At 30.5% G+C, this 13,509-nt stretch overlaps 2 protein-coding genes across 2 annotated transcripts; both read right to left on the bottom strand.

The window, feature by feature from the left end:
• Positions 1 to 4,657: 4,657 nt before the first annotated feature.
• On the bottom strand, positions 4,658 to 5,257 carry LOC112421936 (AT-hook motif nuclear-localized protein 10-like). Its single transcript, XM_024784141.1, has 3 exons — positions 4,972 to 5,257; positions 4,829 to 4,881; positions 4,658 to 4,717 (listed from the first exon to the last, which is right to left on the bottom strand). Exons 1-3 carry the CDS (start codon positions 5,255 to 5,257, stop codon positions 4,658 to 4,660), a joined length of 399 nt encoding a protein of 132 aa, XP_024639909.1.
• Positions 5,258 to 9,685: 4,428 nt separating this feature from the next.
• LOC11426960 (AT-hook motif nuclear-localized protein 8) lies at positions 9,686 to 12,545 on the bottom strand. Its single transcript, XM_003611336.1, has 5 exons — positions 12,122 to 12,545; positions 11,973 to 12,025; positions 11,609 to 11,734; positions 10,090 to 10,251; positions 9,686 to 9,940 (listed from the first exon to the last, which is right to left on the bottom strand). Exons 1-5 carry the CDS (start codon positions 12,543 to 12,545, stop codon positions 9,686 to 9,688), a joined length of 1,020 nt encoding a protein of 339 aa, XP_003611384.1.
• Positions 12,546 to 13,509: the final 964 nt, after the last annotated feature.

Below are 13,509 nucleotides of genomic sequence, written 5' to 3'. Positions count from 1 at the left end.
AGGAGGGGTTTGTTTGTTTGGGAAGAGGAGGTCCTACGTAGATTGTTAATGGATCTTCAACGCTTTGAGTCTTCTCAAGGAGAGGATGTATGGAAGTGGAATTTGGAAGTCGAAGGTGGGTTTTCGGTTCGGTCTATGTATAAGAAGTTGGAGGTTATTTCAAGTGGGGAAGAAGGGCGGGAAGAGGAGGATAACAAGGTGTTTAGTCATATTTGGAAGAGCGGTGCTCCGTCTAGGGTGGTGGCGTTTGCTTAGAAAGCGTTGTTGACTCGTATACCAACTAGAGATAATTTGATTTGGAGAAATGTCTTACCAATTGGTGTGAATTCAAATTGTGTTCTTTGTAATGAGGTGGAGGAGTCCACAAGTCACCTCTTTTTGCATTGTAGGGTGACTTGGGAAATTTGGTTGGCATTACATAAATGGCTAGAAATTAATCTTATAATTCCGGCAAATATTCTGGCTCATTGGAAGTGTTGGGATGCCTTGTTGGGTCTTAGAAAGGAATCCAAGAAGGGGATGCGCATAATTTGGCATACGTCTCTTTGGGTGATTTGGAAGATGAAGAACAATATTGTTTTCAATAATGAAGGATTTGAGGTTGAGGAGGTCGTTGATGAGGTAAAGATGTTGTCTTGGAGATGGAGCATAGCAAGAACGAGGATGAACCCGTGTTTGTACTATGAATGGAGATGCGCTCCTAATTGGTGTATGGGAAATTTGCGTAGTTGAGCTCTGTTGTTTCTTGGTCCTGTTGTGCGTGTTGCTGGCTGCCTCCCACGATAGGCGTGAGCTTTTTTCCTTCTGTTTGGGTTCTGTTTTTTCTGTTTTTGTTGTTGGGCAGGATTGGTGTGTGTGTTGGTATGCCAGTGTGTTGGTAATACTATGTTGGCTTTTCATTGTTTTGCATCTATTTTTGGTGCTCAACTTTAGGGGTTTTTTTTTATCGAGTTGGTGTGTGGCGAGGGCTCGTTATATATGGCTCTCGTTTGTACTCTTTTTCCTCCTCGCGGATATAGTGCACCTTGCACTAATCTTGCTTAATAATATTTGTTGTTTCACAAAAAAAAAAAAAAAAATTAGACTAATGTGATCCATACGGCTAGTTCAGTTGATTTATATGATGTATCCAAATTAAAGACGAGATTTTTTAATTAGCAATGAGGAAGGTAGAATTCTCATTGGATGAGTTAAATCGACAAAGAATTACAATGATCGGAGTAATAATGCACAAGTCGATTTGAGTTTTCTACTTCACAACACAATGGTCACATTTGTCACACACATATCTATTAATTGTATCGCATCGTTGTAGTTATCCATTAATCAGAAAATGTTCTTTATTCTTTCCCTTAAATTTAGTAACTGTCCATTATGAGTGAGTGGAGGAGCAGTTTTGTTTTGCACGTTCAGTAACTTCTTGATGGCAGAAGTTATATAAAGGAGTGTAGTTCATTTGTTTTGGTTCCCTAAGCCTAACATCTCTATTCAGAAGACTTACACCATCAAAGTGAGATTGTGGAAGGTTTAGAAGAGCCTCAACTTCTTCAAGCAGGAGTAGTGGCTGGAGGTATGCCTTGATCCTTTAATTTAAATTTCCGTTGTTTAAGTAGTTATTTCTTTTGTTCTTTATGAAATAACTTACATATAATTCCTCCCTCAACATCAATCTCTTGAAGCAATTGGAATCGCAATTGAGGAAATCCAACCGACATCGGCTAATTTCAGCTTCTACCAACACAAACATATCACTATTGACTATGATGCACATTCTAAAGGCTATAATTTATACAGGTAATGAAATAACAATGGAGTTTTTCATTGTAACTAATGTTAAATTTGATAGAGTAGCTACATGGATTTAGACAGCCCAAAACAAAACGACATATTTTTCTTCCATATCTTAAAGAAGAAAATGACTAAGAAATTGTGACACTCATTCAAGATGCAACTCCAACTCTTACATCATCTATTTATGTAGAAGAAATCTCGAACAAAAGAAGGAAGATAAACTACATGTTTGACATTTATGGAATGACTAATGAGGTTACTCTTGACCTTAAGGAGTTATATTCCCTTTTGAGTTTTGACAGGTAGTGAGCAATTATATCTTGATGGTGCTTTGAATACAAAAGGTGGATAGTGAGCAACTTTGACAAATCTATGAAAGACAAAAGATGAATATATGCCATATATAAGGATATCAAATAAATTGTGAAATATTATTAACTCTACCCAAAGATCATGAATTCATCAGATTCAAATTAGAGTACAAGGTAAAATAAAAAAAATAAAAAATAAAAAGCTAATAGAGAGGTGAAAATATACAAAGCAAACCACTAGAAGTAAAAGCATAGAGTAGACTATATGCTTGATTTGGAATAAGTAAAAAAATCTACCACATTGATTTGGAAGAAGATGTAGACACTGAACTACCGTTACACTAAATATTTTAATTCATTGGTGCAAGACTTTGCATGAACAATAAAATTTCTCATTAATAAATTGATGTTGTATATGTAACCAAAAAAAAATTTCATGTTGTATATATACTTCAAAATCAAATAAATCTAGAACTTCTTGAAACATTACGTAAATTTTTTAGCTAAATATTATGTATCTAGAAAATAACTTGAAGTAATTTTTATATATAGAATTGTCTAAGTATATGTAAAAGTAGTATTTATATTTTGTATTAAGAAAATTGTAAGGTTTCATTCTCTTAAAACATTTTCTCCATCTAACGTAGATGTCTCACAAGCTATAACTTTTTCGTAATCACTTTATCCTTTAAGCACGTACGGAAGTTTTTGTGGTCAGTGTAATACACTCATTTTCCATTTCAGCAGCCATATAATCTATTTAAGAAAGACAATGATAAAGAAAATAGGGTGAAAGTTGTCAATGCGATGAACAAAATTTGAAAATACCAAGTTCAATTGAGACGATGCATAACTCATATATCTAATATAGTCACAAGCATATCTAAAACCACCATAAGTTGCATTAACCAAAAGTAACCATCACTAGCAATGTTTCATAAATAATTTGAAAATCCTAATCAGCAGAAGGAAAAAAAAAGGAAGAAAAGCATATATAGAACTTAATTGATAAACTCCCCTTAAATTTGCTTCAATTATTTATGTTACCCTTCCAGAATTCAACCTGCAACCACAACTTTGAACAAATGTCACACAAAGTTATTCGAGCTAGTCGTTTTTCCACTCAAAGTGAAACTACCCATTGTGATCGATAAATGATTCTTAAAAAGTCATAAAATTGATGCAACAAAGTTTGATCAATCCTTCATGCAGAAAAAACTATCACCACCCATAAAGTTACATTCACGATGTGCTTTTAAAAATCAACATAAATTGTATATCATTTAAGAACGATACCTTTACTAACGATGCCGCGATAAGCTTATCAGCAACTACGACCCCCAAAAGGCGTGAATTAGGAGTAAGTAGAGACACCTTGAGAGGGATAAAAGTTCAAACTTGTCCTATAATATAAGAGACAACATAGAAAGAAAATTAAACTGATACACATTTAGTTATATAAACCAACCATCAGAATACACACAAACAAAACTAAAGATGCAACTTCCTTCTATAAATAAAAAATAAATAAAAAACATCAATTTATTTGACTTCATAGGAAACGACATTAGTAAAAATAAAGCCAGCACACAATGGTGCAATTCCACAAAGTACATTTTCTTTTTATTTCAATAAAAAAAAACACTTCGATAAATTGACTGTGATGGATTTCCTTTTTAAAAGCTAAATATATTAGTAGAAAAATATGAAAAAGACTGATTATGTGCTAGAAGATAATAAATATATGCAAGTCCTTATGGATTGTGCAATAAAAGCAATGTACTTTTTGGATATCACGATTAAAATTGGATTGTGCTAAACTTATGGATTGGTTTATGTACTCATTCTCTAACAAAATATACATAAATTAAATCTAAAAAGTCAAATGTATTTGATAAATATATATATATATATATATATATATATATATATATATATATATATATATATATATATATATATATATATATATATATATATATATATATATCCTTTTGACTTTTATTTTGTTACAAGAGGAGTATAGTGAATATTAAAAATTGAAAGAAAGAAAAAATACAAACACCGTAGAACAAAAGAGAATACAATGGAACGCGGAAAATTCATTTCATGCTCTCCACGTGTCCGTGTCGTCAAATTGCGCTTAAGACACGGTGGATTATGTGTGAGTTTCCATAGGCCACAATACCAAATTTATTTTGAGAGGAACACCGGTTATAACTCGACAAAGACACCACTATGACATGTTGAATGCTAGCTTTATAATATATGAATAAATGTATATCTTACATCATATTTCATATCTCTTCTAATTAAAATAGTTCAAGAAAAACCTTTTCATACTTAGATACATTAGTTATTGAATGTATTCTAATAAAAAAGAACCAAAAAAGTACTACCTCATAAGTAGCAATACTTCCTTCCCGATGAAGGGAGATAATGCCTACCAAATCATGAGTAGAAAGAATGGACATCTCAGTATTAGGTCCTCCTTAAAAATATGTCTTAAGTTTTTCAATAATATCCTACAAAATAAAATAAGATAAACATTTTGATTAGAAGTATTCGTAACAAAATAGACTATAAAGTAACCTCCCTTCTTCCATCGTCATAATCTACATTAACATTTCAACTTATAAGTAACCAAAATTTTAAAATTATGAAAGGCAATTAATTATATATATTACATGTTAATGTTGGAATTAATTATAGGTTTAATAGCATACCTCTCCATAGTTCACAACAATCAAATGTGGAGAGAAAGAAGTGTTAGTAACTCCTGAGAAATTAACAACAAGAATGAAAATAAGAATCAAATAAGTGACAAAATTAAAATTAAAATAATAAAAAAGAATTATTTTTAACATACCCAACACTTCAACCTCTTGCTTCTTCTTAAAAGAGCCACGAGGCCTTCCTCTTCCCCTTGTACTCTTCTTCACAATAGAATGAGAAGGATAAGTAATTGTAGCATCATGCATCGGGCCTGATCCCAAGCTCAAAGTAATGTCGTGATCAAGGAAGTATTTCCTCGGTCGACCTCTCTTTTTCTTGATCGAACCATATCCAGATGAAGTACCAACACCTGGCTTCAAGGTGGGAGGATCAGTGTTGTTGTTGAAAGGCTCAAAAAGAGGGGACGGGTTAACGTCCATGTTGAGAATAGGGAATTGAGTTGTGACCAGTTTCATTTGAATTGATGATGAATGATGACGAATGAAGAAAAGTGTGAACCAAAAAATCAATTACCGAGGAAGAAAGAGGAAACAAGGAAAGTTTTAGATTTTTGTAGGTCAAACGCATTTCGGAGTCATTTAAGTTTAAAGTTTGTATCAGATTAATCCTTTTAGTTTTTTAGTTTTAAATTGGTCCTTTATGTTAGTGTACACAATCCTTTAAGTCATAAAATACATTCACATTACCCTATTTTCATCAAACTCGGTTAAAAAGTGTGTATGTGGACGTTTATTGCTTAGTTGGAAGATCTAAATTCATCTATCTGATAACTAGGGTTCATAGGTGTGTAATTTGGTCTTAGTTTAAAATAAAAATCATTCGATTACTTTTTTTAGGAGAAAAATCATTCAATTACTTAATTTATAATGTTCTTTATGAATATTTATATCTAAAATTAAGATTGAATTGACAAACAATAAGAAAAAAAATGTATATAAATAATTATGTTTGGTGTCATAAACACTTTTTGGACATTCAGTGTTAAATGGTCATGTAAGCAATGTTTTTTTAACAAAGTTGTATGAAAAATAGATCAATTTGTTACAAAAATTAATTAAAGGACTAACTTGTTTACTTTTACCGACATAAAAGATCAATTTAAAACTAAAAAAACTAAAATAAAATTAATTTGATACAAACGTTAAACTTAAAACTCTAAAATGCATTTGGCCATTTTTTTTATATTTTATTTAGGGATTTTTGTTGATTTTAAATTTTATTTTTTATTTTTTCTAGGGAAAGATTTGGCTTTTATTTGACCGGATAGAACCCTTGTTTTGTATATTATGCATTGTCTCTACCAATTAACATAAGCTCACAGAGACGAATTTGTTTTTAATTATTGAGATATTTCCATTTATATTTATTATATATTTGAATTTTCATCATTTGTATTTACTTTACGTTTTTTCAAATCATCTCTTTTAAAAATAAAATATATTTTTTTGACGTTTGGAATATAAAATATAACTTTATTTTGACTTTGAAATAAAATATAACTTATATAATTTAAAATGTCGTTCAACCTTGACCAAAAATTAAATATCGTTTAACTAAAGTTGTCTTTATCTCATCATAACGGTTGTATTTGACCAAGTGTAATTATAATAAATACATTTTTTGAAAGTATAATAAATACATTTGTATACGTTTTTTTATAAAAAAATGTTACTCCCGAATGAATTAAAAATAAAATTTACTTCATATTTTTGCAAAAAAACAATATTAGTAAAGTTATTGGGTGTTATCCCTTTGATTCCTAAGAAAAGAGGCTTTTATAATTCAAAGATCGATCATGAGGTAAGTAAAGTTTGATCAAAAATTATCTCACCCAAAAATCAGATTAAGGTTTTCATGAACAATTCATCTTTTAGTGGAGCTCATTAACCACTTGAGATCAATTGTTTCATTAATATAAATAAGTTGTAATCACTCATCTCATGTAAGATGTATGTATCCGTAAAATACCTTATTTAATTATTTTATATTCAATAATCAAATTATTAGTAATAAGAGTAATTAATTAGGAAATAGACTTAATTGTTGTTAATGTTGCATATGATAGATGTGAATAACCAACAATCTATCGGTTCAAGTGGTTAGGGACTTGAACCCTTTAAACATGTGGTTAAAGGTTCAATTTCTTATTCTTGTGTGTGCAAAAAATATGGAGTTCAATCGAACCCTTTAAACTTGTCTGCCCCACATGTTTTTCTGGAGATTAGTCACCGTTAAACGGGTAGAAACTTCGTATAAATATCATGGTAACAAAAAAAAATATGAACAACTATTTTTTAATATCCCTAAAAAGTATATTATTTATTGTTTATAATTTAGTCAAAATTTTCGTACATAAATTTTTATTTTGGTTTATAGATGAAGTGGTAAGCATCACTAAAACTTGAGGTCCTAACTATGAACCATGACGAACGCGTCCAACTAAAAATTTTGGCATTTCCGGTTGAAAGAGTAATTATAAAATTTAAGATATCGTTTGACTAAAGCTCTAATTGTGTCATTATAACGGTTATATTTGACCAAGTGTAATTATAATAAATACATTTATATACGTTTTTTTTTCTATAAAAATTCTTACTCCCAAATGAATTATAAATAAAATTTACCTTATATATTTGCAATAAAATATAAGTAAAATTATTGGGTGTTATCCCTTCTATTCCTAAGGAAAGATGCTCTGATAATTCAAAGATCAATCCTGAGTTAATCAAAGTTTGGTCAAAAATTATCTCACCCAAGAATTAAACTAAGGTTTTCATGAACAATTCATCTTTTATTAGAGCTCATTAACCACTTGAGATCAACTGTTTCCATTTCCAATCTAAAAGGGAAGAACAAAAATGGTAAAAACGACAAGTAACAGATTAACCACTTCCATTTCCAATCTAAAAGTGATCTACTATAGATGTCTACGTTAACCACTTCCAATCTAAAAGTGATCTAAAGCTACTATAGATGTGGAACTTTCCATTTCAAATATACATCTAATAGAGCTCTACATGTTTACAAGTCTTGACAAATTTGTTCTTAATTTTTTGGTAATAAACTTCATTAACTCTATTATAGATATCTCTCCATTGTTCTTAGATGCTCTCCATTCTTGATATCAATATAAATATACGACACATGAATAACAAAAACGGTAAAAAAAAAAAAAAAAAAAATGAAGAATCAAAGGAACAAGTTAATAGATAGATCTATACACATACCATTTAAAGAAAAATGAGCAAAGAGAGATCCCCACATACCAAATGGAGACGAGGACGAGATTTATACATAACAAGTCGAGAGATAAATAAGACAACAACATGTTTTACATATACTCAATGAAAAGAGAAGAGACGACTAGGATTTCTCTCACAGAAATATGATGCAGTATATATATAACCGCTTCTCAAGTTTGACTGAACAATATAAAGTAGGGTTTAAAACATGGGCTATGCTATATATGTAGCGACAAAAAGTCTCGCGAATATCCCACGAATTATGTTTTATAAGTTTTTGCCGTTTTCCATTTCACAGTTATTACTCTCTACCTTTTTTTTCCACTCAAAACTTGGTCACCAACTACATATGAAGACACATGAAGGCTGAAGCAAACATTGTATGCTCAGAAAAAGACAATAAGCAAAGACAACTTTCTCACGTCTCTAAACTTTGGTAATTGAAGAGAACCAATAAAATAATACAATGAAGAGAATCTGGAGATGAAGTGGAACAGCAGGAAACAAGGGGAGAGATAAATGGTATGACCAAAAAGAGATAAAACAAAGAAATCACCGCTTTTGAGCTTTTCTCATGTGATATTCGTGAAACTTTTGTCGCGATGTTAAGCATTTTCCTTAAAACATTACTATCTTAAACAATGGACAAATCAATAAATATATAGCCTTCTGTTGAGTAAAAAAGTTGTTAAGCCTTTACAATTATACACACACTGTACTGGAGAAGTTAGGAAGCATAGAGTAGACTATATGCTTGATTTGGAATGAAGTAAACAAATCTACCAAGACTCTGCATGAACAATAAAATTTCTCATAAATAGATTAATGTTATATATACTTCACAATCAAATAAAATTTCTTGAAATATTACGTAATTTTTTTTAATTAAATATTATGTATCTAGAAATAACTTGAAGTGATTTTTAAATATAGAATTGTCTAAGTATATGTAAAAGTAGTGTTTATATTTTGTATTAAGAAAATTATAAGGTTTTAATCTCTTAAAACATTTTTCTCCATCTAACGTAGATGTCTCACAAACACAAACTATAACTTTTTTTTAATCACATTGTCCTTTAAGCATGCATGGAAGATTTTGTGGTCAGTGTAATACACTCATTTTTTTCTTTTAAAGAAGTGTAATACACTTATACTCTCACACTAATGTGACGAATTTCTTGAATTTATATATTACTGAATATCTATATACTTGTAAAAAAAAAACTGGACGAATTAAATGAGATGAAATAATGTACTATTTTCCATTTCAGCAGCCATATAATCTCTTTAAGAACAACAATGATAAAGAAAATAGGGTGAAAGTTGTCAATGCGATGAATAAAATTTGGAAACATCGAGTTCAATTGAGACAATGCATAACTCATATTTCTAATATAGTCACAAGCATATCTAAAACCACCATAAGTTCATTAACCAAACAGAAGAAAAAAACGAAGAAAAGCATAAATAGAACTTATTGATAAACTCCCCTAAAATTTGTTTCAATTCTTTGTTACCCTTCCAGAATTCGACCAGCAACCACAACTTTGAACAAATGTCATGCAAACAACCTGCTACTGCACTGGTAATCTTAAAAGCTCATCCTTACAATTGAACTTGGCGAGCCAACAGTCTCTGGTACATCGATATAGTTGGAATGAGCTGATTAGCATTATTGTAGATTCCGGACCCCTGACTAAAAGGACTAGTCTCATTGCCACTAGAGGAACCAAATGAAGGCCCTTGAGAGATAACACCGGCTGGAGCAGCAAATTGGGACGATGGCGTCAAAGAAGGCCCGACTTTCAAGTTATTCGAGCTAGCCTTTTTTCCACTCAAAGTAAAACTACCCACCGTGATCTGTAAACGATTATTAAAAAGTCATAAAATTGATGCAACAAAGTTTGATCAATCCTTCATGCAGAAAAAACTATCAACACCCATTAAGTTACATTCACGATGTGATTTTAAAAAATCAACATAAATTGTTTATCATATGAGAACAATACCTTTACCAATGATGCCGCAATAAGCTTATCAACAACTACGCCTGCCAAAAGGTGTGAATTCGGAGTAAGTAGAGACACCTTAAAGTTACTCATTTTCTTACAACCACCACTATTATCAGATGGTTCTAATGTGCCTAAGAGGGATAAAAGTTCAAACTTGTCCTGTGATAAAAGAGACAGCATAGAAAGAAAATTAAACTAAAACACATTTAGTTATATAAACCAACCATCAGAGTACACACAAACAAAAACATCTCCAAAAAAAAACATCAATTTTTTTTACTTTCAAGTTTCAAATAACCATAGGAAGCGACATTAGTGAAAACAAAGCCAACACACAAAAATACAAGTGACAGACTCAACATATGAATATATATAGTTGTAATCCTAAAAGTAGAATGACTAAATAGTCTCAATAATGATTTGAAAGTGTATGATTTCACCATTGTTGTCAAAGTTGAGATTCTGATTAAGATCGTCACGGTTTGATAGATTGCAGTTCAAAGAATCGTAAAATCCTACCAATAATATATAATTATAGTTGCACTCACAAAAAAAAAAGTAGCGTAGACAAGAAAATTAACCTTAAACCATAGCAATATACCAACTTAAATGAAAAACTCATTATTTGATCATATCATTTACCGTTCAAAATTAAAAAATAATATCTAATTCATTATTTACCACCATTATATAGACAACCATTATTAAATCTCTAACCCAACTATCACAAGTTTAGCGTTAAAGATCCTTAGGACCGTACAATCATACGAAAACAGTGTGCACAAATTTTAATCCATGAAATATACTTCAAAAAATGAAATTAATCAAAGATATAAAACTCAAAATAAAAAATAATCAAAATTATTTATTCGAGCCAGCATCCACAAAGTACACTTGCTTTTTTTATTTCAGATTAAAAAAAAAACAGTTTGATGAATTGATTGTGATAGATTTCCTTTTTAAAAGCCAAATATATCTTAGTAGAAAAATATGAAAAAGACTGATTATGTGCTAGAAGATAATAAATAAATACATGCAAGACCGATTATGGATTGGTTTATGTACCCACTCTCAAACAAAATACACGTATAATGAATCTAAAAAGTTCAATGTTTTTAGTCTAAAAACATTTAAATTTCTAAATCCTTTTGGCTTTTATTTTGTTACAAGGAGAGTATAATGAATATTAAAAATTGAACAACAAAAATACAAAGATAGCATAAAAAAAGAGAAGACAATGGAACGGGGAAACTTCATTTCATGTTCTCCATGTGTTAGTGTTGTCAAATTGCTCTTACGACATGGTGGATTATGTGTGAATTATATCCACCATGCCTCTTCCATGGGTTGTTTTAATGCTGAATGCTAGCTTTATAATATATGAACAACAAATATACATGCATCTTATATCAGATTTCATATCTCTTCTAATTATAATAGTTAAAGAAAAACCTTTTCACACTTAGATACGTAGTTATTGAATGGATTCTAATAAAAAAGATGTAAAATGTACTACCTCATAAGTAACAATCCTTCCTTCCCGATGAAGGGAGACAATGCCTACCAAACCATGAGCAGAAAGAATGGACATCTCTGTATTAGATCCTCCCTGACAACATGTCATAAGTTTTTCAACAATGTCCTACAAGATAAACATTTTGATTAGAACTATTCGTAGCAAAAGAACATTTCAACTCATAGAGTAACCAAAATTTGCATTAGCATTTTAACATATAAAGTCACCACCTTTATAACATCGTCAAAGTCTACATTAGCATTTAAACATAAAGTAACCAAAATTTTAAAATAGTGAAAGGCAATTAATTTCATATATAGATTGCATGTTAGTATTGGAATTAATTATATGTTTGATAGCATACCTCTCCAGGATTCACAATGATCAAATGTGGAAAGAAAGAAGTGCCAGTAACTCCTAAGAAATTAACAACAAGAATGAAAATGAGAATCAAATAATCGATCAAATTTAAATTTAAATTCAAATAATAAAAAAGAAACAAATTTAACATACCAAGCACTTCAACCTCCTGCTTCTTCTTAAAAGAGCCACGAGGCCTTCCTCTTCCCCTTGTACTCTTCTTCACAATAGAATTAGAAGGATAAGTGATGGTAGCATCATGGATCGGGCCTGATCCCAAGCTCAAAGTAATGTTGTCATCAAGGAAGTATTTCCTCGGTCGGCCCCTCTTTTTCTTGATTGAACCAGATCCAGATGAAGCACCAACACATGGCTTCAAGGTGGAAGGACCAAAGCCATTGTTGAACGAATCAAAAAAAGGGGAAGGGTTACTCTCCATGTTGAGAATAGGGAATTGAGTTGTGGCAAGTTCCATCATGGTGGTTGGTACATACTTTGCGAGTGGATTGGGGGCAACATTTTCAGGTTGAAGGTGGTGTGGGTGAGGGTGTGGTGGTTCTAGTTCATGTGAATCCATGACAATGCAGTGAAAATAGTGATTGAAAAAAGACTATGAATGAATAGATATATATATATATATATATATATATATATATATATATATATATAGATGAAAGTAACATAAAGTTGTGAATGGTGTGATGATGAATGATGACAAAAGAAGAAAAGTGTGAACTAAAAAATCAATTACCTAGGAAGAAAAAGGAAAGGAGCGTTTTCGAATTTTAGGTCAAACGCATTCTGAAGTCATTTAAGTTTAATGTTTGTATCAGATTTGTTTTTTTAATTTTTTTTTTAGTTTTAAATTGGTCCTTTATTTTAGTACAAGTGTGCACATAATCCTTTAAATCAGAAAATATATTCACATTACCTTCTTTTCATCAAACTCGGTTGAAAAGTGTGTATGCAGACGTTTATAGCTAAGTTGGAAGGTCTAAATTCACTTATCTCAAACTAGGGTACATAGGTGTATTATTCGATCTTAGTTTGAAACAAAAATCATTCGATTACTTTTTTTAAGGGAAAAATCATTTGATTGATTCATAATGTTCTTGATTAAATATTCATTTCTAAAACTAAGATTGAATTGACAAACAATTAGAAGAAAAAAAAATGTATATAAGTAGTATTGTTTGATGTCGGAAACACTTTTTGGACATTCGACCTCAATGTTAAATGGTCATGTAAGAACTTTTTAACAAAGTTGTATGAAAAAATGGATCAATTTGTTACAAAAAATAATTAAAGGACTAACATGCTCACTTGTACTGACATAAAGGACTAATTTAAAACAAAAAAAAAAACTAAAAGAATTAATTCGATAAAATGTTAAACTTAAAAGACTAAAAGATATATTGGACAATTTTTTTATTTAATTTTAGTTAGGGCTTTCTGTTGATATGAGATTTGGTTTTTCATTTGTTTTTATGGATTTTTTTTTTTTTTTGAAGAAAGGGAAAGATTTGGTTTTTATTTGTCGG

This window comes from Medicago truncatula, chromosome 5, assembly GCF_003473485.1.
Source record: "Medicago truncatula cultivar Jemalong A17 chromosome 5, MtrunA17r5.0-ANR, whole genome shotgun sequence".
NCBI classification, from domain to species: Eukaryota; Viridiplantae; Streptophyta; class Magnoliopsida; order Fabales; family Fabaceae; genus Medicago; species Medicago truncatula.
The sequence above is the reverse complement of the archived record's forward strand: the minus strand, read 5'-3'. Positions and strand labels throughout refer to the sequence as shown.